This window comes from Culex pipiens, chromosome 1, assembly GCF_016801865.2.
Source record: "Culex pipiens pallens isolate TS chromosome 1, TS_CPP_V2, whole genome shotgun sequence".
In the NCBI taxonomy this organism is placed as follows: domain Eukaryota; kingdom Metazoa; phylum Arthropoda; class Insecta; order Diptera; family Culicidae; genus Culex; species Culex pipiens.
Genome location: NC_068937.1, coordinates 109423990 through 109447475, shown reverse-complemented (window position 1 = coordinate 109447475; position 23486 = coordinate 109423990). Strand labels below are relative to the sequence as shown.

The 23486-nt window shown below is 37.5% G+C and overlaps 1 protein-coding gene across 1 annotated transcript in view; it reads left to right on the top strand.

Annotated features, from left to right (window-relative positions):
* LOC120425717 (octopamine receptor) overlaps window positions 1-17590 on the top strand; it is a 78221-nt gene extending 60631 nt beyond the window's left edge. Inside the window, exons 3-6 of the mRNA XM_039590324.2 lie at window positions 402-504; window positions 8373-8498; window positions 13901-14081; window positions 16391-17590. Of these exons, the coding sequence (XP_039446258.1) occupies window positions 402-504; window positions 8373-8498; window positions 13901-14081; window positions 16391-17419 (1439 nt within the window). The 3' untranslated portion in view covers window positions 17420-17590. The remainder of the gene's footprint in view (window positions 1-401; window positions 505-8372; window positions 8499-13900; window positions 14082-16390) is intronic.
* The last annotated feature ends 5896 nt before the right edge of the window (window positions 17591-23486 follow it).

Sequence of the window (23486 nt, the reverse complement as noted above, 5' to 3'; positions counted from 1 at the left end):
TGATTAAGTCGGTTAAACTATTGATTTAAGCCTATTTTGTATGGGAATTCTGTGCACACTTGTGACACGTAGTACAATTTTACTTTCAAAACACACTTGTAAAACGTGCTTTTCAGATTTTAATTTACATAATTTACTGTATCTTTTAACTGTTGTAGCCAAATTAGTTGAAACTTGGAGTGTTTGTTAAGCGATAGTATACGAACCAATTGCTTCAAAAAGTTTGGCTCTATCATTCATACTTTTGAAAATATTTTTCATCAAACTTTAAAAATCGATTTTCTCGAAAAGTACTAAATGGTCGTTGTCACAAGACAGCACACAACAGACGATATGTTATCATTTTTTTACCTCACTTCATGTAATTCTCTTTTTCTTTTTCCTTATAACATTTTTTTCAGGAACTTGGCCGCTCGGATGGATATTGTGTGATATATGGATCTCATTAGATGTTCTACTGTGTACGGCGTCAATCCTCAGCTTATGTGCAATTAGTATAGATAGGTAAGTGAATCTATTTTTTTGTGTTGTTCTGCTATCTTCTGGGACAGGGTCTGAACAAAGAATAACATATCCCAATCAAATTGTCCAAACTAGACAAGAAACATTTTCTTTCTTTAACATTGCATTGAAATGCGAGGAAATCTGCATTGCAATCGTGATTTTATTACAGTGAACCAAATTTCCGCAGTAAAGAATGCAACAAAAAAATCAATCATTCCTGCATCCATACTGATTTTCCACCTGGGTTTAATCAGCGCTCGTATATTTCATCCCTCAATGAAAAGCTTCTGTTTTTGTTTCACTGTCTTCGAAATGTGAACTTTTTTTAATGTTTTTTCGAGCTCTTCGATGTTTTTTGTCGATTGCAAATAACTTAGATTGCGTTTTGGAAATGTCACGTTGGAAGAAGCAATTTCATCTGGGTCTTGTTAAATAAATCGGATCTCATAATGTTTTCTCATTCCTTGATTTACATTCATGGCCAACAAACAGAGCTAAACATTGCCTCAAAGGGCCGTCTATGGCAAAGGTTATACTGGTCAAATATTCCGGGGATGGTGAAATCCTTTCCTAAGGCGTATTATATCAAATGCTAGCCAGATTGGGCAGAAGGGACATCGCATTGAAATGTTTCCATGCTTCTCACGTCAGCCTATGAGCCAGTGAGTTAGGACATTTTTGGATGTGCTTATGTCGTATGTCCAAAGTCACACGTTAACAAACTGATATAAATAAGTTGTGCATGGAGTCATAATTAGCAGGTTTTATTAAGAAGTACCAATTAATCAAAATGATTAAAGTCTTATTTACAAATGTGCCAAGTAAGATAAAAACTTCAATAACGTTCATAACTGGCAATTGGCTTATCGCAACCAAAAACTCATCCAAAATAAACTTTTTCCATCATTTCAATCAGACAAAGCATGGAGCTGCACTGCTCTTCAAAACTTTTTTCACCAGAGTTTGTTTTATTTGCGGCAACACCTGCAGATGTGAAAATATTCCCATAGAGAACCCAAAAACATTCCGTCAAACATCCAAGCGCTTGATCCCAACATCTAATGGAATGTTGCCCTAGCGCGCCCCTTGCTGCATTCGTACAGTTCCCAAAGGTTGAAAACTTTTTTGCAGCATTCGACACAAATGGCAAAACAAAAGCTTCATTGGTGCGAAATTCCCAGACACAAACACACTCACACACGCTAGAATAAGCAAATACATAGACAAATTTACTTACCATCAAACATACGAACACGAGATGTGATTTGGAAACTTTGACGAAACTTATTTGGAATTCAATCCGCTTGACCCAAACTGTTGGCCGCTTCTACAACCTTATGCGATAATATGTGGTGGAAAGTCAGATGTTTCAGCAAACGAGTGAATGAAGCTGTCAACAAGGAATCTTTGCCCTCGTAGGTATAAATAATAAGTGTATGAATGAAATATAATTGAAGGAGATTATCCGTGTTAAACATTTCGTATTGCCCGTATTAAACGTATTAAACGTATTTCCAGAAAAAAAGTAAATCAACCCTAACATTTGATAAGGTCAAAATTTAGTGTTTTTGGGCCGACCCATTCTCAATGCAGTCCAGACTTGCTTTGGAAAAATCTTATTTCAGTTGTTGTCATACTTTTGAATTTCGAGCTTTGGTATGATGGACTATCTACAATAACTTTACTTAGAAAATTGCTCTTAGCTTAGGATGCAATGAAAATGAATCTGAACTTCCACAATGGAAAAATGAGAAACTTGACATATAATTTGGAATATTTCGAAATCTAAGTTGACGTTTGTATATCAAAGGTAAACAAACAACTGCATAGCAACGTATAACATTGTAGATTGTAGATTGTAGATAATCGCACTTAGTAACGTACTTTTTCTACGCAACTTACCTTTGACTCGTAAACTACTTTAACCATTGCAGGCTTGATGAATCATTTATGACCTTAAAAATCAAAATTTCCAAAACTAGCCTATAATTTTCTCATGGTCATAATAGCATGAGCATGAGAGAACAACCTTGTTTGCTCGTCCGTTGCTGAACAGAACCGTAATATCCTTTCAGCTCTACTGATCATAGGATTCGACGAAGTGTTTCCCTTATCAACAGCATGTACGATAAAAATTAAAACACCTTAAACTAGATCAGTTGCGAAGAGGTAACAATCATTGGCCACTAACGGTGCCCGCCATGTCAGTTTGTAGACCTCGATTTTAAGGGACAGAAATGTTAGTAAGCGCAGGTTGCTACTAGGGTAGCAGAAGATGATTATGCGACCCAAAAGTGAAAGATTCGATTCTCAAGGCAAGCAATTTGATGCTGCTGTTGAGAAGAATCCCGTTTAGATTCATGTATTTATTAATTTTATGGAGTAAAATATTATACTTAAGGCAAACGTTTGATGCTGCTATTGAGTCAATATAAATTTAGCTGATGAAATTTAAAGAAAAGTTAAAAACTTTCCCTTTTAGGCACCCGGCTGTCGAAGGGAAGAACCAGAATGAGAAAAAAATCTTTATATATAAAAAAATTTGACGGTTTTGTTCGAACGCGAATCAATTCAGTACGGAGCGTCGGATCGAGGTGCTCTTTGTTGCGTTGGGTTCGTTTAAATCCAAGGAAGGTTCTTACGCCAAAAGGTGACAACTTTGGCCACTCTGGAACGGATTCCGGAAAATCTGCAGATTGTATGGGAAAAGTTGCGTAAAATCAAATTTTGATCACAGGAGGCTGAATAAGCAATCAAGCTAAAAACGTCAAGAAACCAAAAAGGGCAGGACGAAGTTTGCCGGGAAAAGCTTGTATATTATAGTAAATTTAATCGGTATAACTAACGAAATGCTGTTTCTGATGTATTTCCCGTTTAAGTGCATTGAATATGTTACAGATTTGTTTTAAATGTTAAAAACTATTCACGAGATAATATAATCAAAATTGTCTGTTCAAATCAAATAAATCTACGATAAATATTAATATTCCAAAAGCAACCATCAGAGCGTGACGCGATGTTATGCGAAATTCACATGAGTTTCGCGAAATGATTTCTTAATTTCGAGAAAAAAAAATCTAGATTTATATAAGGTGGATCTGAGACCAGCATGTCATGTAAGAAATCCGAAACATTCCGTAGCCGTCCGTTATTTTCAAATGATCGTAAACATTCAAAATGATATAAACCATTTTCCTCTCACAAAATAAAATAGTAGAGCACTGACGAACTGACTTGCCAGCCGGAATTCAAACTTGACCTCACTTTCCTATCTTCCTTCTCACAGTCAATTTGACAGATGCGCAGCTGCAGTTGCTGAGAAACTCTCTGGAAAAAAAACAAATGAAAAGGGAGAAAACATATTGGAACCTAAAAACTTTTGCGAATACTGAACATAACGGTGAATATTTTGCAAATCATGCATTATTTAATGGGAAACGAGGCAACAAATTGCTTTAAACTTCCAGATTAGGCTTGTTTAAGACTTTTCATAACATTTCCATTTCAACTCTTATCCGCCATTTTCACATGTTGTTCTAGAATTCTTTACAGCAATTAAACAGCTAATTTGAAAAACGCCAAACTCGAATTCTGACAATCGCCCAAGAATATAATAGTACAAAGAAATAGAAACGGTATGCGGTCAAAAATGATCGACAAATTTGTTCCTGGTGGCGTCAGTGATAGTAGTTTATGCAACAAGTTGCAAAAAGAGGTAAACCTCGTTGGATAAATACGACTCGTGATGAAAAAATCAAGTTTTGCAATGAGTTCCATACAACGCTTTTTGCAATTCCCAAAAACACCATTTAACAGAATTATCCCAAAAACACCATTTGAACAGAATTATAGGACAAATGGACATGCATTGAGTCAATGAATCGTTTAAATCAAAAAGTGGTGAAAAGTATAACTTTTCCAAACAAGCGCCGAAAAGTTCAACTTTTCAACATCCTTTTCAGTGCTGAAAAGTAGAACTTTTCAGCATTTGTTTTGAAAAGGGTTACTATTCGTACAGAAAAGAAGGCTGTTTCGTCGTTCAAGAATGACGACGGAATCGTCAAAAATATTTTCCTTAAATTCAGGCCTAAAAGGGTCAAGAAAGAACTTTTAAATCGAAGATGGTGGACAAAATTGTTCATTTGTTTATTTAGGGGAAATATACCCATTTTAATCACTCTAAGCCGTTCGACCAATCCTAATCACTTTTGCCGTTTTCAACTATTAAATCAACATTTTCAGATGTATCAACAATGGAGAGTTGCTTGCTCACTTTTATTTGAGCTATTTATTACTTTGAAACAGCCAAAAACACTTCTTGAAAGCTGTAATTCATGATCAAAGTGCTGATAGGCCGATAATAGAAATAGGCTGAGAAAGGGTCCCTACCTTCAGATAAACGAACTTTAGATAATCTAGTCTGGGATGTATACAGATTTTTAACAGCCCCTGCCAAAATATCCGTACTATAGTAATTTTTTAAAAGAGCGACACCTTGGATGTTAACAAACAGTCTATCCCACTTGCTCTAGTGTCAGTTCACGTTGAGTAAAAGTGGGATCGGCTGCTTGTTTACAACTTAGGTTCAGTCCAATTGAAAATTTACTACAGATATAATGGAGATTGGTTTAATAAAAATAATTTATCGGGGTGGGTAAAAAATATAATATCAATCGAACGTAAAGTACCATGCTTCTCCATTGAAATAAGTTCCTTAGACATTTCAAAAAAGACCTGACTGTACATCAGCTCCATTTGTTATTTTTTTTATTTGGAAGCAGTCTGAACTAGAAAGGTGTTAATGAGAAACTTTCATACGCATGATACTGTCACTCGGAATAGAATTTACGAGAAAGCTACACGAATGGAATGAACAAACGCCCGAACTTCGCGAAGGTGTCCGGTGAGTACAAAATAACCTCACATTCCACGTAGGTTCAGTGTGGCACGTAAAAAATGGTCACGACCCACAGGTCCATCCGTAACGTTATGGTTGAAAAAAGTTCACCCCCTGCTAGCTCAAGCCAACAGCCAAGATCCCCAGGGAATTGATAAATAAGAAATTATAAGAGGGAAATTGCATTTACTTTCTGAGTGGAATACATAAATCTCGACGGACGCCGATAGCCAACCCTCCAGCCTTGGGCAAATATCCTTCCAGATGGTCATCTGCGGAAACCTTCTTACGATACGCTTCACTTTGCAGTATCTTCTTCGATAGCAGTTTCAGATATCGTGAGACGGAGAAAAAAAATACGTTATCAACGTGCCAGAGCTTGGGGGATTGATATCCGTGAAAATTGTAAAAAGTCCCACTTTTAAGAGCAACCCATGGACACGTCCCAGCATCCTGTGTGGTCCCCAAATGAGTGCAGCACTAGATACGTGTCCGCCACTCAACCTGCCGTCCGGTGTGCGGTTTAGATAGTCAGTTGGATTAATGCGCCATTCCACTACTTCGCTATTCGTTTACCGGAGTTTAATAACATTTTTAAACCGTCTTTACGTGGAGGAGATGTCGTTAACTTTTTTTTTCCTGCCTTCTGAGAATCCCGTTCTCCACATCTGGGTAATCCTCGGTAATCTTAGCCGTACACTTTAATTAGATGAAAAAAAAGCTTTTGATGTGCAAGATGACGAAAGTTGCTGAAAGCCATTACAAACTAAATTGAGCGGACCACAGATTTGAAAAGAGTAAAGAAATGAATTCGTTCAAGATTTTTTTTATAATGGATGTATTTAAAATAATTTGAAATTAAAGCTCGCCTCATTTACACAATTATATTTGCCCTGTTTAATTACACTGCAGTCCGCTTATTAAACTCAGCCTTTGCAGCCTAGTCATATTTGCTCTCATTGCCCTCTATTGTGCTGGCTGCCTCGTTTATGTTTATGAAGGAAACAAGGGTTAATCATTGTTTTGTTTCCCTTAGGGGCTTGGTTTAATCTACATGAAATGTTTTCTCTCTAAACTGTGCCAGAGAAAGCGATCGAAGAACTGTCTCACGTCTGTTGTACTAGGAGGTGATCAAAATATCAAGAGCTATGCTTTTGTAAATTTGCTTAACTATTGCACACAATTTGCACACAATTGAAAAAAAAAATCCTTTTCAGATTGCAAGAAGAAAATTATGGATACAAACAACATTAACCTAACCAAGTCATGCCAGACATCACCCCGCCCCAAAAAAGCGGGTGGTTCATTAATTTATGCAGAAGATATACCGGTACCGGATTTGCTGCCAGAGCCCGGAACCTACCACGTTTACGTTTCCTCTGACACTTTTAAAAGCCTTCGTCAACAGACTCTGCTCTTTTATGCTCTGCAAAATAAACACTCTTTTCTGGAAATGAAATTAAATGTGCTAACCTGTAATCTGAATTTAGTTTTAAAATCTCTGTTTAATGTTACGATGAGTAAGTTATAAAAATTCATTTAAGTGCAGCATTTTATTTATTGAAGAGCTGGAAATTACCTCCAACAAACACATCTAAAGAATAAACCACTAATTCTAGCTAACCGAAAACCGCAACAGACTTTTTACATTTATCAAGTTTCTACCAAATTATGTGGTACACAAAAGAACGGTACACCACCAATCAAGAAAACCGCGGGTTCCCAAGACAGAAGAAAATGAACGTCAATTACATGTTTTCCTTTAATATGTTAGAACCACAGTTCGACGTCGTCGTGCTATCTTGTCGCACTCGCCATTTTGACGTTCGGAGAAAAATGCGTTTTAATGTTTGACCTTGAATAAACAAAAACTAGAGCACGCAATGTAAACAATAACAAACACGTTTTGTTTGGCTGACCATTCTGTACATTGTCACGAAGTTAGATTGAAGTTGGTTGCTGGAGTCCCGAGTTATAATTCAAATGTTTACGGTAGTCCAACTTGTACGTGCGTCAAACGCGTTCTGACCTGGAATCCCTTTGGCCAGTTGTCGCACTTACATTAATTTTCAGGGAGCGACAAGATAGCACAACAAGTTTGAAACTACTTTCATATGTAAAGTGAAAAAAATGAACGGAGTTTTTTCGGTTTTCATTGAATATCTCAGGGTTGAAATCGAATGTTGGGGATCTGTGAAGGTCAAAAGATGAGGCATTGTGAGCAGCACAAAATGGTTTGCTTAACTCAATTTGGCCCAAAATGCACGTACGACAAGTGAGCACGACGGCGACGAGTTGGAGGATATCATCAGCCTAGGAGGAAACGCGGAAAATTTTATCTTATTTATGTTTGTTATCAAATTGAAAATAGCCAAGGAGTAAAAAAAATTAAAATAATTATCATAAGCTATGCAATGTTTTTTTTTAAAGCTTTACCTATTCAGTGTTCCACAACTCTACGGATAACCACAATAAAGGAATTTTGCTTTAGTCATTAGTAAAAAAAAGCCACAAAACGGTACAAAATGCTTGTGGTTTGGATAGGAACTGTGTGACTTTGCATGGAACATTTCGTTTATCGTCTTTCTCATTTGCTTTAATTAGATCCCGGATTTCACCGCAGGGTGAACGGCTTTTATCTTTGAAGGGATATGTTGGGGATATTTTGATAAAACTTTCAACCAGTCTGCGCGCTTAGAGCACGCTGTCTAGCAACGCTTGAATAGCTTGAACATTCGACAAGTACTTCGCTGCTGTGGCTTTAAGTACCCACTCTCTAGGGGTTCCACTTTTCCAAAGTAAACAACAGACCCTTGTCTTTGCGTCTTTGCGAGATGTTTATCGAGTATCGTGCCTCAGACGCCAACCCCTGAGCCGATGTTATTTTATCTCCACATCAAAAACAAAACTGAACCACAAGCTAACTTTTCTAACCCACAACCCATCCTCACATACTGTTTATCTTTTGCAGATATTTGGCGGTAACGCAGCCCTTAAACTATTCCCGCCGGAGACGCTCGAAACGGCTGGCGCTGCTGATGATTCTGGTGGTTTGGGTTCTGGCGCTGGCCATCACCTGTCCGCCGATTCTTGGCTGGTATGTATAAAAATGAGTGTTCAAATTTCATGATATCAGTTTTATTGAAAAGATTTTAAAATGGATAAACCGCTTTTGAATTTGGACAGAAATCGTTTTTTAAGGAAAAAAATCTTGTCCATAATTAACATAATGCTCTTGAATTCCAACTTTTTTTAAAGATTTTTGATTTTGTATTATTATTATTTTTTTGGATCAAACATGTTATATGCCAAAAGAAGTCATACAAGTCTCCATAAAAATGTGTGGGCTCGCTATACAAAATGGTTATGTGAATTTTCGAAAATGTGTATCTTTGGATGTTATTTTCTGATCGAATTGGTTTCTTTGATAGTTCATGAAGTTCTCGAAGTACGTAAGTACGTATTTTTCTTTACCAAGATTTTATAAGCGACCAAAAAATTGCATTAGTTGTTATAATTCTACAACTACAAGTTAAACTTGAAATGTCTTTAAATTTATGTTTAGTGTAATTTTCTGCGCCTGGCATCTTTTTTTTCAAAAATAAAATCAATCAAAGTTTGTAATGAGAATTTTTTTTAAAATAACTGTTTATGTCTTTTTTTTATTGTTAGACTTTCTGAAAATTTTTAAGTTATTTTTATTGCAAAGAGCCGAAGAATCACACATGTTTTATTGTTTAACATTATAATTCAGAACATTTGAACGATTTGATGTCTTCGGCAAAATTGTAGGTAATGATTAGAAATTTTCGGAAAAATAGGAACACGCAAAAAAAACTATTTTTTTTAATCACTCTTAGTTTATTTCCTAAGCCTTAGTGCAGAATGGTGCAAAATCTAGTTCCCGATATATGATTTTTTGAAATATTAGTGTTTTTATGAAAATGTCGAAACTCTTTGAACACTGTATTTCAGAAACTAATTGTTCGTTTTTCAAATTCTCAGAGGATTTAATTTTCTAGGCTTTTCTTCATAAAATATTTATAAAAGCGAAAATGTATAAATTTCAAAACGGTGCAAATTAACAAATGTAAGGCTTGATTCAAGGTTTTCCAGGAAAGCCTCAGACTGGCAAGTAATTAATAATTACTTTGATTTTTAGCTGGTAATTAGGTAATTCTTTAATTACTTAGTAATTCATGGTAATCAGAGTAATTTTAAGTAATAAATTGGTAATTAAAGTAATTTTTGAGTAATTAAAGTAATTGCTTTGTTTAAATTGTACTTCTTCAACGAAACTATTTACTTTTTATATATAATCTATTATAACAGTATTTTATTAATTTCAAATAAGAATGAAACACAAAGATTAAAAAAGACTGGTTCTGTATGTCGAAGGCCTTATTCACCATAGTTCTCTCCTAAAACTCTCCTAAAATTTATTTTTATCATGTTGTTTATCGAAGCTGACTAACAACAAAAGGCAACGCCATGACATATTACCCAGCGAAAAATGTTTTGTGAAACCGAAATCTATTCATTTTTATTAAGTAATTATAAAAATATGTTTTTGTTTTTTGCAGGAGCTACATTAGAATTGATTAATTTTTTATGCTTTTCCTTCTGATAGGCAGTCAAAATTATTTGAAGTTTATATGAATCAAATATTTAAAACCAAAATGTACCTTATTATCATTGATAAAAACAAAGATTTCAAGTGATAGCCATTTAAAAATCATAAAAATAAAATATGTATTTTATATTTTTTCATAATCTGCAGAAATTGACAGTCCTGTAATATCTCTCTATTAAGAGCTATGTTATTTTCCCGAAAAATTTCCAAATATTTCTGAGACAAATGTTTAAATGTTAAAAGCAAACTCAGCGAAATCAAAATCGACTAATATTCAGATGCAGAAATTAAATCCAATGTAAATGTCACATTTCACATTATTCGTATTTTCAGTAACGGTTTTTTTTAATTTGCTTGAGAAAAAAAAAACATGCAAAGTAATGCCAAACCAATGTTTGAAAAATATTTTAAAACTTAACGTTATTTTGATGAATTTCACAATTTTCATGAAGAGCCGCTGCAAATATTTGTCAAAACTCTTTTTTTGGCTCGAAAAATCAGGGGGCCTTTTTTCTAACTACTTCTATATTTTAACGCTTCCGCCTCGTAAGCGGTACACAGCAAAAAATCCGATGGTAAAATCGCATGCAAAAGCATGCACATCACCTTCGTCAAAAAAGACACTTAATATTACACGCTGCATGTACAATTTTTGTAAACACAAAAAAAAGTTGCAACCGTTGGGATTCAAACCCAGCACCATCAGTAAGGACTGGCGCCTTAGCCCACTCGGCCATCAGACCGATGAAGAGCTGAAAGGATAAACGCATATATGAGCTTGACATTTCAGTCAAGTTGGTTTCCCATACTGATAGGCTACATGTTTCAGGGTGTAAAATCACATAAAATTGCATAAAATAATGCAATATTTATTTTACACCCAGACCTTTTACACACAGCTGGATTACTACTTTTTTAGCTGTGTAGATCGGGGTTCAAATCCCGGCTCGGACCAACACAACTGGTGATCTTTTCCCTTCTGGATTCGATTGCTTAGTAAAGGGAAGGTAGTGTATCGTCACAAACTGGACCTTATCACGACACTTTAGGGAGGCAACCTATGGAATGTTAACATTAACCTTTACTATGTTAACATTAAGTTGAGAATGAAACTGCCACTGAATCCGCTTTGTAAATGCCGGCCCCGATACTCTTCAAGGGTGTTCCCCTCAGGAACTGGGAAAGATTAACTTTTTTTTACTTTCTATATTTTAATGGCATTCGGCTTGCAATAAACTGAAAACAATTTTAAATTATTAATTAATTATATTAAAATTCATATATTGAAGTAAAGCAGTACAGTATTTTTTCATCTTTTGCAATTGATTGATAAGGGTACGGTTGATTGAAACGTGAAACATAATGGAATTTCGAATCAGATTATGACCAGGTTAAATAGGCCATAAAGCAAATATTATTGTTCATATCAATTGAGCAACTTATTTTTTACCTGATGGTATATGGTATAATTAAATACTAATGTCAATTTTATAATAAAATAAAACAATTCCAAATTTCTAACCAATTAACTCGCTGTAGGATATTATGTAAACATCACCCAAAGTTTCAGCGCCCTCTAGTGCGGGGCATTTTTGACGTTTGATCGCCTATAGCTATTTTCAATAACAATTATACGCGAAATTCTCAATATTCAGATTGGTACAAAAAAACAAACAGCATAATTTTTGAAAGAGCAATCGAATGAGCTATTTATAAATAATTTAGTTTAGAACCGTAGAAATGAATACTTAAATTTAAATTAAATGTTTTTTTATTGTAGTGAAAAGTAATTAAGTAATTTATGTAATTAATCATTTTGGACCAGTAATTTGAGTAATAAATTGGCAGACTGGCAAGTAATAAACGCTTCTGGAAACCCTTGGCTTGATTTACAAATATTTTTCAAGGTTTTTACAACGTTTTCGATATTTTTCAAAAATAAAAAAAGGACCATCATGCATTATGGCTCAAAAGAAGTATTTTTAAGTACCATAAAACGCATGAAAAATTCGAAAATTTAAAATAGGGTAGATGACCCAGAAATCAGCTATTCTCATAGTGAAAATTTGAAGAAAATTCAATGAATGAATGGCCGGGACCCGTGGTGTAGAGGTAAGCGTGGTTGCCTCTCACCCAGTCAGCCTTGGTTCGATCTCAGTGGCATTTTTCGAGATAAGATTCACACCTTCCAACGGACGGAGAAGTAAATGTTGGCCCCGGTCAAACCTACAGATTAGGTCGTAGGAGTGTAGGAGTCGTCTCCCTGAGTCCTGCCTCGGTGGAGTCGCTGGTAGGCAGTTGAACTCAAAATCCAAAGGTCGTCAGTTTGAATCTCGGGGTGGATGGAAGCTAAAGTGTAAAAAGAGGTTTTCAGGTAATGCTGTAGATCGAATAATTTGCTTTTTTTTTATTTCAATGAAAATTCTAAGATTCGATGAAAATTGTTGTAGAACGTTTGGAAACTATTCGATTTGCGGTTTCAACGGTTGAAATAAATTTGACCATAAATATCAAGGAACCAATATGAATATTGGCTCAATGTAACTCAAATATTGTCTGATAAAGATTTAATAAACGCTATAAAGCATAATTTCATTGATAAGTTAACAATTTGTCAAAAAATATCATAAATATATTTTTTGCAGCGATTGTTTTCTGTACGTGATAAACACAACAGACTTATTATAGTTTATGAAGTATTGTTTGGTTGTCTATGAATAATTTCAAATATAAGTCTTTTATTTTAAAGTACTGTGGGTGGATGATACTTTGATTGGGATGTTATTTACTTAGTAACATTACGTATACGTAAAATATTTCTTTGATTTTGCTTTTTTTAAATTTTGTTGTTTGGAAACAATGTTCGCTTCGCTAGGAGACGGTGATTTTAGCGGATTGCAGACTGGATTTTTGCCATGTGATGTGATGATTGTCTAAGCCCAAGTTGCCTAGGAATCGATAATTGGGAATAGAACCAATTCTACCTGAACCAGATTCTCACCGTCCATTGCCGGCCGCTCCCATCTCCACCGCGCACCAGGGACAAGGAAAGGGAATTGGAAGACGGGAAGTGTTGATGCTCCACTTTTTTAAGAGTATTAAGGGAAAATCTCCACGGAATCCTCAAGTAAGTTTCGCTTGGAGTTGGACGGTTTTTGGGAAGGTGAATGGCCTGAGGAGCCACCCTAGGCGAGTGGTAACGACCGTTGGCATTGTTGTTCGAATTCTTCGTGTGTTCACATTTCTAATGGGAATGCTTTCAATTCTTCTCATCTCTTATTGGATGAATTCTAGCAGTCGCCCAGGCTATTTATAGCGAGGTAATGTAGGTTCATTTCAAATGCGCCTGCATGCATGCAATGCAATGCATTCTTGTATGTTCTGATATTCAACTTGCATTCAACTTTATTCTCGTCCGTTTCTTGGATTCAACTATATCAGTCTAAGTCCTACTAAAGCTTTACTCCACGGTAAAGAGGAAAGCATTTTGCTTGCCAATCCTAAGGACAGGGGGATCGAACCCCGCCGTGAGCTGAAGTTTTTTCATTAATTCCAAATTCAATGAGTCCAGAACTTTCTCGTTGGGAGCAAATGAGTATCGAACCCAGAACCATTCGCTTATAAAGCGAACATCGTAACCATTCAGCCACGACCGCTCCTTCATTTGTTGTGTGGAAACAATGTTGTCCATTAATTCTATAAAATCTTTCAACAATCTCCTTACTCTTGAGCTCCATATCATATTTACCTACAATTGTCACACAAATCTACATAATCTCATTTAGTTTTTTTTTTCTTTCGTCTCGGTCCATTACAAAAAATTCTGCACAAAATGACACGTGTACCACTTTTCTTCCGCCATGCAGGTACGAGCCCGGTCGCCGCGAACTGGACCAGTGCCGGTACAACCAGAACGAGGGCTACGTCGTCTTTTCGGCGATGGGCTCATTCTTCATTCCGATGGCGGTCATGATCTACGTGTACGTGCGGATATCCTGTGTGGTCGCGTCCCGCCACGACAAGATGACCGAGATCGAGGTGCACAAGGTAAATCGAGTTTGGACGCTTTCCGGCGGTACGTTTTGTCCATTTGTGTGAACTTTGCTATAAACTCTGGAAATCGCTTAGCCAATTAAATGAATGGTCTATAAAAATCAAACAAAATCAATAAAGCACAGATCAGTTTATATTACCGCGATAAATCTGGCGTGCCTGCCCCGCCAGCAACACTCAAATGTGTATACGACCGTTGATTAAAGGAAACCTTTTTACAACATCCTGCTCCTCCGCAGCTGTGATTACTTTCATGTCACCCAGTTACGGGGCTCATTCATGCGCCATAATCAATTCCATGACATAAGTGAATTACAGTGTGGATTTTATACCACAACCACCGGCAAGCAGAAGCTGCCGTACTCAAGTACTGAAGCCCTGTGTGCCATCACATTCTGCAGAGATTTCCACTCAACGCAGTGTCGCGCGGTGCTTAAATTTTCCAAGTGGATCATAAAATATTTGTTGAGCTGCGTTTTTTTTTTTTTTTTTTTTTCTCGCGAAAGCATTAAGGGCATTTGGGTTAAGCGTGTTTTAATGAGTTATTTTGTTTTTTTTTTGTCTTTCAAGTTACTTTTACATGAATGTAAAAAATCAAAAGCAAACATGCTTTCAAGAAGCTTTTAAAATGATTTACTTTTGAAAGTTTCAAAATCAGACTAAATCCCATAATCCCGTGGGTGTAGCGAGACATAAGCACGAATTAATGAGACTCATTTGGAAAACGTTGATTCCCACGCATCAGCACCACCGTAGCGTTGGCATGGTAGATTTAATGATTACGATCTAACTTTAAGGAGATAACACTTCTGATTACGATTGCCGAGACGTGTATGTGGTGAAAACGCTTGCTCATGTTGGGCTTTGGTTGAAAAACATAAAAAAAAAAAAACTTGAATGATGAAATTCTTATTTTCACGCTTTAAAAGTTTAAGTTGTAGCTTAAAGCAACATAAATTGTATGTTCACTGGCTATTTTTTTTTCCAAGCAGCTTTGCTATTGTTGAAGATTCATAGAAACATAGAAAAAATCAGCACCGCATGGGAAAGTGTGCACATGATTCTGGTGAATCCGACTTTTTACTTCGTTACATCACAATGATGGTTTTCCTCAGAAAATCAGAAACAAGTACCGTCAACTGGGGTGAATCGGGACTACAGTCTGAATAGGGACAACACGTTTTAGAGCACTTAAAAGTTTCAAATTTGGAAATGAATGCACACATTTTGTTGCTCTGAATCTGGTCTAACCAAAATTACTCAAAAATATCAAAATATTAGGCTGAAACATTGCTAAAACTGCTGTCCCAAATCGCCCCAGATGACGGTACTAGAAGAACGCTTTCGAGTATAAATTTAAATGAAAAATTCAACTGGTGGTACTTTCTGCAAATTGCTTCAATCGTACGAATAAGCCTTTAAGAAGAAAGAGAAATGTACTTGTGATCTGTGTAATCTGCTCTTGTCACCCGGTTTACCTGCCAATCTTACAACTGAGAAGCGAGTAGTGGAAATTCCTTCTTGGAACGATGCTTGAAGCTAAACTTTTCAGCCACTATTGCTGCCAATACATTTGAAATTAACAAGGTTTTACTGGTTTTCGGGAACGTAACAACTTTTCCTCCCCTTGTAAAACTTTCTCAAGTCACTCGGTCTCACGCTCAATCACTTGTGCCGAAGCAGTTATAATCTCGATGCCGGTGACAGTCTGATTGAATCAATCGCAACTTGACATGTCACTTCCAATCGTAATCACTCTACTATACAAACATACATTACGACGACGCAGGAAAAAGCTTTTCCGATTTCCTCAACAAATTGTTGGCGTGCCCTAATGGGAGTGGGATTCGCCCACCCTCCGTCACGTGCCACCTGGGCCCAGCCCAAATCGTTCACGACACTCCGTAACATTGATGTTGGCGGCAACCCGTATTTATCTTGACAACTTTATGGCGTCGCCGTTTTGCTTTCTTACCGTGAGGAACATTTTAAAGAAAGGAGAATATTAGATGAGCTTTCCAAATTTGTTATGAATTAAGCTTTTTAAAGTTTTGAAGCTCATACCCTCACTGACGGTAGCACATTTTTGCCTTCAAAAATCGATATTTTGACTTAAATGGATTTAAATTGAAAGGCTTACATGTTATGTTTTAAAACTATGCATGTTAAACATTCATAACCATCAAGATAAACCTTCTTGCGATCTGATAGTACCAAGGCGACAATGTCTGCGTGTGTCGGTGTGGGAAATTCTTTCTCTAACAAAATTTTCTCTTTTCTTGTTCGCTTGTTGTGATTCACAGAAAAGTCATCACCGCACCGCACGTGACCCAGTGGAAGAAGACTGCTACCACTACGCATCCGAGATTGATCCGGCCCAGCTGAGCCCGAAGCAAAAGCGGTCTTCGTCTCAGCTGTCGACCGCGACTACCACATACGTCACCCAGCTGGGTCCTCCTGGAAGTGGAGGCGATGGGGGTGGGGGGAGATGTGTGTCGGCCAGCATGATGGCCCTCAGCGGGGACGATTACCCCGTGAATAAGCTGGCAAGCCAAGTCTGCGGAGGTGGCAACAAGAAGAACCACAAGAATGGCCACTACGAGCTGGTGGACATCAATTCGATGGGAGGAGGTGGGAGTGGCAAAACCACAACTTCAATTGTGCGCAGCGGCTCCGGCGGCTGTGAGGGAGTCGGGATGACCCTGGCTGAATCGATGTCCCAAGGGGGTCAATCAACGGTAGTGGCTGCCGGCGGTGGCAAGCGTAACTCGACTATCCACTACAAGCTGGCATCCACCACGGAGCTTTGGTCGTCGGCCAATAACGTTTTCAATCAACAGCCCAAGCCACAAGTGGCAAATCACCCGCCGGGGATGGTGACGGCCACCGGGGGCCACGGTGCCGGACTCCGCCGGACCAACACTATTAGTAACTCAATTACGGCGTCGACCACGTCGTCGTCGGTGGCGGCCGGACGCAATCTGCGCATCCATCAGCAAAAGTCCCTGTCGTCACGGATTCTGTCGATGAAGCGCGAGAACAAAACAACCCAAACTCTAAGCATTGTCGTGGGCGGTTTCATCGCGTGCTGGCTGCCCTTCTTCATCCACTACATCATTACCCCCTTTCTGCCGAAGGAGCTGGCCGCGCCCAAGCTGGGGGAGTTTTTCACCTGGCTCGGCTGGATCAACAGTGCCATCAATCCGTTCATCTACGCGTTCTACAGTGTAGACTTCCGGGCCGCCTTTTGGAGGCTCACGTTGCGACGGTTCTTCCGAAATAGCGAGAAGGCACCGTTCGCCAACATACACAACATGTCGATGCGAAGATAAACCCCACCTCCCGGTGTCATCCGAATGTCATTCAATTATTTATAGAATAACACACCCACGCCCACGAGTACGCTGTATATATTGTTTTCGTTTGTTGTTGTCATTGTTGTTACACATACAGTAGTAGAGAAAAAAAGTGAATAATAAAACCGCATAGCGATACATAATTTATTGATCGTGTTGTTCAAACTGACCGGAAGATGAAACCAAAGTATGAATCGTGTATTTTCCCCTTTCCAAAAATGGTTTTAATAAATCATAAACATGTACGAGATTAGTTGTCTTGTATTGATTCAAAGTAAAACATTATTAGAAAATTTATTCGTTTGATTTTCAGACGCGTTACACTGGTGAACTTAGATCGAATACGAATACCGAAAAGCTTCAATGTATGACAACTAATCTAACATATGACTTCGAATAAAAAGAGTTTAAATCAAGTAAAAACAATTTCAATGTTCCGAAATAACTCAATTAGTGTTAAGCACTCCAAAACCCAACCTTCAAATTACAGATTTTATCAAATCTAGCTCTGCAAAGTTTAAGGCTTATCAGACATCCTTACAAATCACTGGAAAAAAAATATTGTCTTGATGGCCGATAACCAGCGAGTCGACCGTCCCAAATAATTTAGGGAGCGTTATTTTATTACTAAACGCAAAAAAAATTACGTAGAGCTACGTCGATAAAATGTATTATTATTACTATTTTTGTATTTTTATTCAAAACATAGCCAAATGAGGGCAAAAAAGCCAGTACTTCTAATTAAAAAAAGAAAAAAAATGATTTTGGACCCCCTCCCCCCCAAGAAACAAAATTTCCATACAAATATTATAAATTTTGTATAGAGCAAAACACGGCCTCCGACCCCACCCCTCTCCACCTAACTGCTTTACGTAATACAAGAACGCTCCCTTTGGTCATGGTCATTCGTGTAAGTTAAGTCCAATTGGACATGAGTTGAGTGTTCCAGTGTTATAGCCATTTCAGAGGAAAAAAAGGTCATGCTAAGGGTGTGGAAATTTTTCTCTGAAACGGATATTATTAAACAATATAATTTACAAACGGCGGCATATTATGACACAAATAATAAGCCGCCTTGGTTTAAGCAAAATACTATGGCTCTTAAGCTTGCATTAAAGCATTTTTTTGTTGTTGTTGGTAGCAAAAGCAGACGAGCGAGCAGAAATATTTCTTCGAAATTCTATTATGCTTGCGTTTAACCGGGATGACTAGAATTTCGAGAAGTCAATTTAATGATTCCATGGTGTTGTTGTTTTTGGAGCAAAATGCTTAAAAGCATTGTTGTTCTAGAAAATGTAAAGCCAGAAATAGCCCACGCTCCTAAAAAAATTCGCTTGGAATAACGATAAATTGCCCTTGTCTGTCACTTTACAAACACGTCTAATAGCATGAAATGTCATCTCTCATTATTTCAATTCATTTTTACAGCAATGCAAGACAATCTACGGCATAACTTTCAACAAACCGAATTCTTGGAAAAGATAGTAACAATGATTTTGAAACAAAATAAGAATGGCGATTCTTAACATGAAGAAAATAAGATTTTTTTATTCATCCTCACAAACCGTTCATGATATATCTCTTATACGACCACGACCCGATTTTGCACAAAATCTCAGCTAATCATCTCTGATCTGATGAAGGAAACATGATAAAAATACTGCTGCATTGGCACCAAACGTGACAGCCGGAAACACATTTTACTTTGCTGGGTTTTCAAACATTGCGTTCTTCATAGTTTATTTTTCTCTGAGGAAGTGTTGGTTGACCGAAATCTTAAAACTTTAACATAAAAACTAACTGATGTTTGAGATTTCATTAATTCTGCAAATGTTTCAATAAAATAAAAGAACATTTTTTTAAATGAGATTATGCCATACATTTAAAACAATTTAATTCATCAAAATGTATGTAATCGTGATTACATCTTAGCATCATTTTTTTCAAAAATGCCAATCGCTTAAGAGGCAGTATTTGTAAATATTGCTCGGTTTGTTCTAGAGGTCGTATCGAGGTGCTCCGATTTGGATGAAACTTGCAGCGTTTGTTTTTCTATACATGAGTTGAACTCAAGCCAAATATGAGCCCTCTACGACAAAGGGAAGTGGGGTAAAACAGGCATTGATGTTTGAGGTTCAAAAAACATGAAAAATATTAAATTTGCTCCCATTTGCGTAAAACTTGATCAATTCTAATTCTCTTAGTTGCATTCGAAAGGTCTTTTGAAGCACTTCAAAATGTGCCATAGACATCCAGGATTGGTTTGACTTTTTATTATAGCTTTTGAAAATTACTGTTAAAAATTGATTTTTTTAAAACCTTAATAACATTTTGCAACAGCCTCCAACTCCCATACTCCCATAGGTCAAAAGATAGGTAATTTCATGGACTATAAGCCTACGGATATAACCTTTTGGCCAATCGCAGTTTTTCTCATAGTTTTTCGATTTTTCTATAACAAACATTTTACAACGTTAGTTTTTGCCCTGTAGGCTGTCATAGCGGCACTATTTGGTCTAATAATAATTAAATAAAACATTTTTAAAAAAAGAAATAGATTTAGTTTTCCATGTGATCAATACGTAAATGCTGTATCAAGTAGGCGAATATCTGTTTTACCCCCAATCCGACAAAATGTAAAAAAATATTTTAATTCATTCTAAATGGCATTTTTTCCAATCAAATTTACAACTCCAATACTTCTAAATTACGTGAAATTGTCCGAGGATTCCGAATATGACAAAATTGAGACCAAAAAGTGCCGTCTTCTTGGCCTACAGGGCAAAAACTAACGTTGTAAAATGTGTGTTATAGAAAAACCGAAAAACTATGAGAAAAACTGCGATTGGCCAAAAAGTTAATACCGTAGGCTTATAGTCCGAGACCGAGCCACGTAGCCTAGTGGTAACGCTTCCGCAACGTAAGCGGTAGATCGGGGTTCAAATCCCGGCTCGGACCAACACAACTGGTGATCTTTTCTCTTCTGGATTCGATTGCTTAGTAAAGGGAAGGTAGTGTATCGTCACAAACTGAACCTTATCACGACACCTTAGGGAGGCGACCTATGGAATGTTAACATTAACCTAAACATGTTAACATTAGTTGAGTGAAAAACTGCCACTGAATCCGCTTTGTAAATGCCGGCCCCGATACTCTTCACGGGTGTTCCCCTCAGGAACTGGGAAAGATTTACTTTTTTTTATAGTCCATGAAATTACCTATCTTTTGACCTACGGGAGTATGGGTGTTGGAGGCTGTTGCAAAAAGATATTAAGGTTTTAAAAAAATCATTTTTTAACAGTAATCTGCAAAAGCTATGAGAAAAAGTTTAACCAATCCTGGATGTCTATGGCACATTTTAAAATGCTTCAAAAGACCTTTCGAATGCATCTAAGAGAGTTGGAATTGATGAAGTTTTACGCAAATGGGAGCAATTTTAAGATATTTTATGTTTTTTGGACCTCAAACTTCAAAGCCCGTTTTACCCCACTTCCCTTTGTCGTAGAGGGCTCATATTTGGCATGAGTTCATCTCATGTATAGACAAACAAACGCTGAAAGTTTCATCCAATTTGGAGCACCTCGATACGACCTGTTACACATTGGTGAAAAACTCGCTCTTAAATGAGGTCCTTGGAAAAAAGAAAATAAAAAAGCTTAGCTGCAAAACCAACCTAGACTAGGCCCGTGTGCCTCAGCATAACTCCTCCCACCCGAACTTCATTCGGTATTCGACAAGCACGTCAAAATGTGGTAGACTCTTCCGCTGCGGATTCTGCTACACAGCAAAAAATCCGATGTTAAAATCGCATGCAAAAGCATGCACATCACCTTCGTCAAAATAAACACTTAATATTACACACTGCATGTACAACTATTGCAAACACAAAAAATAGTTGCAACCGACGGGATTCAAACCCAGCACCAACAGTAAGGACTGGCGCCTTAGCCCACTCGGCCATCAGACCGATGAAAAGCTGTAAGGATAAACGCATATATGAGCTTGACATTTCGGTCAAGTAGGTTTCCCATACTGATGGGCTACATATTTCAGGGTGTAATATTACACAGAATTTCATAAAATAATGCAAAATTTATTTTACACCGAGGCCTTTTACACGCAGCTGGATTACTACTTTATTTGCTGTGTAGGTGGAAATAGAGAGGTGTGTACGTGCCTTATCGGCAAAATCCAGATAAAAAAAACCCCTAAAGAGATGGCGAGTATATGTGACGTGGCCACCAACGAGAAAAGATAACAGCAAATCGTCAAGGTGGCCTCGCGAGGGCTGATGGTTCGCACCGGAAATGGGTGCCCTTCTGCCGGAAAACACACACACACACAACTTGGAGCCACTTACAATCAACGGATCAACCGTAGGAAATGAAGGCCAGCGTGATACCAGATTATTAAGGACTGGGTACTAAAGTACATGTATAATTTTTATCATAGTTGCAAATTTTGCCTAAGTGCGATAATTTTAAGAAGAGTCGTTGCAAGCTAAAATAATTTCTTGGAATGAGTGAAAGCTGAAAAAATTGCTTCATTTTTTTAACACCAATAAAAATGTAAATTGTCACATTACCCCTGAAGATGTTTGACCTTACTCAGCAGTTCCCTAACCGCACTGGGTTGGACCCTCATCGTACGCACCATCATCATCAGCATCATTGCTCTCATCAACATGGAAAGTTATAGTCTGATGGTGGGCGGATGGTGCCAAACCAGACCCGGCAGGATGATTAGAGATCGGTGCGGTGTAATTGGAAATTAATGAACTCGTCTATTAAAGACTGATAATGTTTACTCAGCAAGCCAGCGATGTGGCGCAGAGCGGATGTGATAAATTACGTGTCATCAGGCTAATCTGGGCGCTCGGACGTGTCCTTTTGGGGGCTCTGCTATGAGCAGATTTCTGCCAGGGGTCGTGTTTTTGCTTGTTTTAAGCTTTGAGGATTTGATCGATCAGTTATTAGATTATCACGGATCTGGTTTTTTTTAATAAATTTCAAAAATCAAGCATACTATTGAAGTAAAAAAAAAGTAAATCTTTCCCTGTTCCTGAGGGGAACACCCTTGAAGAGTATCGGGGCCGGCATTTACAAAGCGGATTCAGTGGCACTTTCATTCTCAACTTAATGTTAACATGTTAAGGTTATTGTTAACATTCCATAGGTCGCCTCCCTAAGGTGTCGTGATAGGGTCCAGTTTGTGACGATACACTACCTTCCCTTTTCTAAGCAATCGATTCCAGAAGGGAAAAGATTACCAGTTGTGTTGGTCCGAGCCGGGATTTGAACCCCGATCTACCGCTTACGAGGCGGAAGCGTTACCACTGGGCTACGTGGCTCGGTCTTATACTATTGAAGTGAAATATTAAAATTTTCTGAACAGGTGAGAAAGACACGATCAGGGTTGCCAGGCCAAAATTAAAAAAAAAATCTGGTCTAATACCGGTACGGGACCATCCATAAACCACGTGGACACTTTTTTGAAATCGCAGATCCCCCCCCTTCCCCTCTCGTGGATAATTTCCATACAAAAAAAAAATCTTTTTTTGTATGAAGCGTGAACAATCGCTGACCAGAAAATAACAATTTTGTAAAAATCTGTCTAAATCTGATATAGATCATGATTAATCTTCATTGAAAAATCGGGCATTCCCAGATTTATTTGGCAACTTGGCAACCCTGGACAAGATAGACAAAAAAGGCACTTGACCATAACTCAATATCGCGAATATGATTCGATAAAATAAATTACAGATGATGGTAATTGACTCCAACAGATGCCCTGAGATGACTTTTAACAGTATAGAGCCATTGGGCACTCTTTAGAGCCATCGACAAAGGTTTTAAGTTATTAATTCATTTTTACCGAATCAATCAAGATGATTTTTCTCCAAAATGACTAATTCTATCAAAATTTATATTTTTTTCTCGATTGGGCCTATTTAAGAGGGGCTTCTACCGACGCTTTTGGCACAGGGTTGGATATTTTAAACTGTTCCGTTTTTAAGATATAAGGTATGAAATAAGGGCAA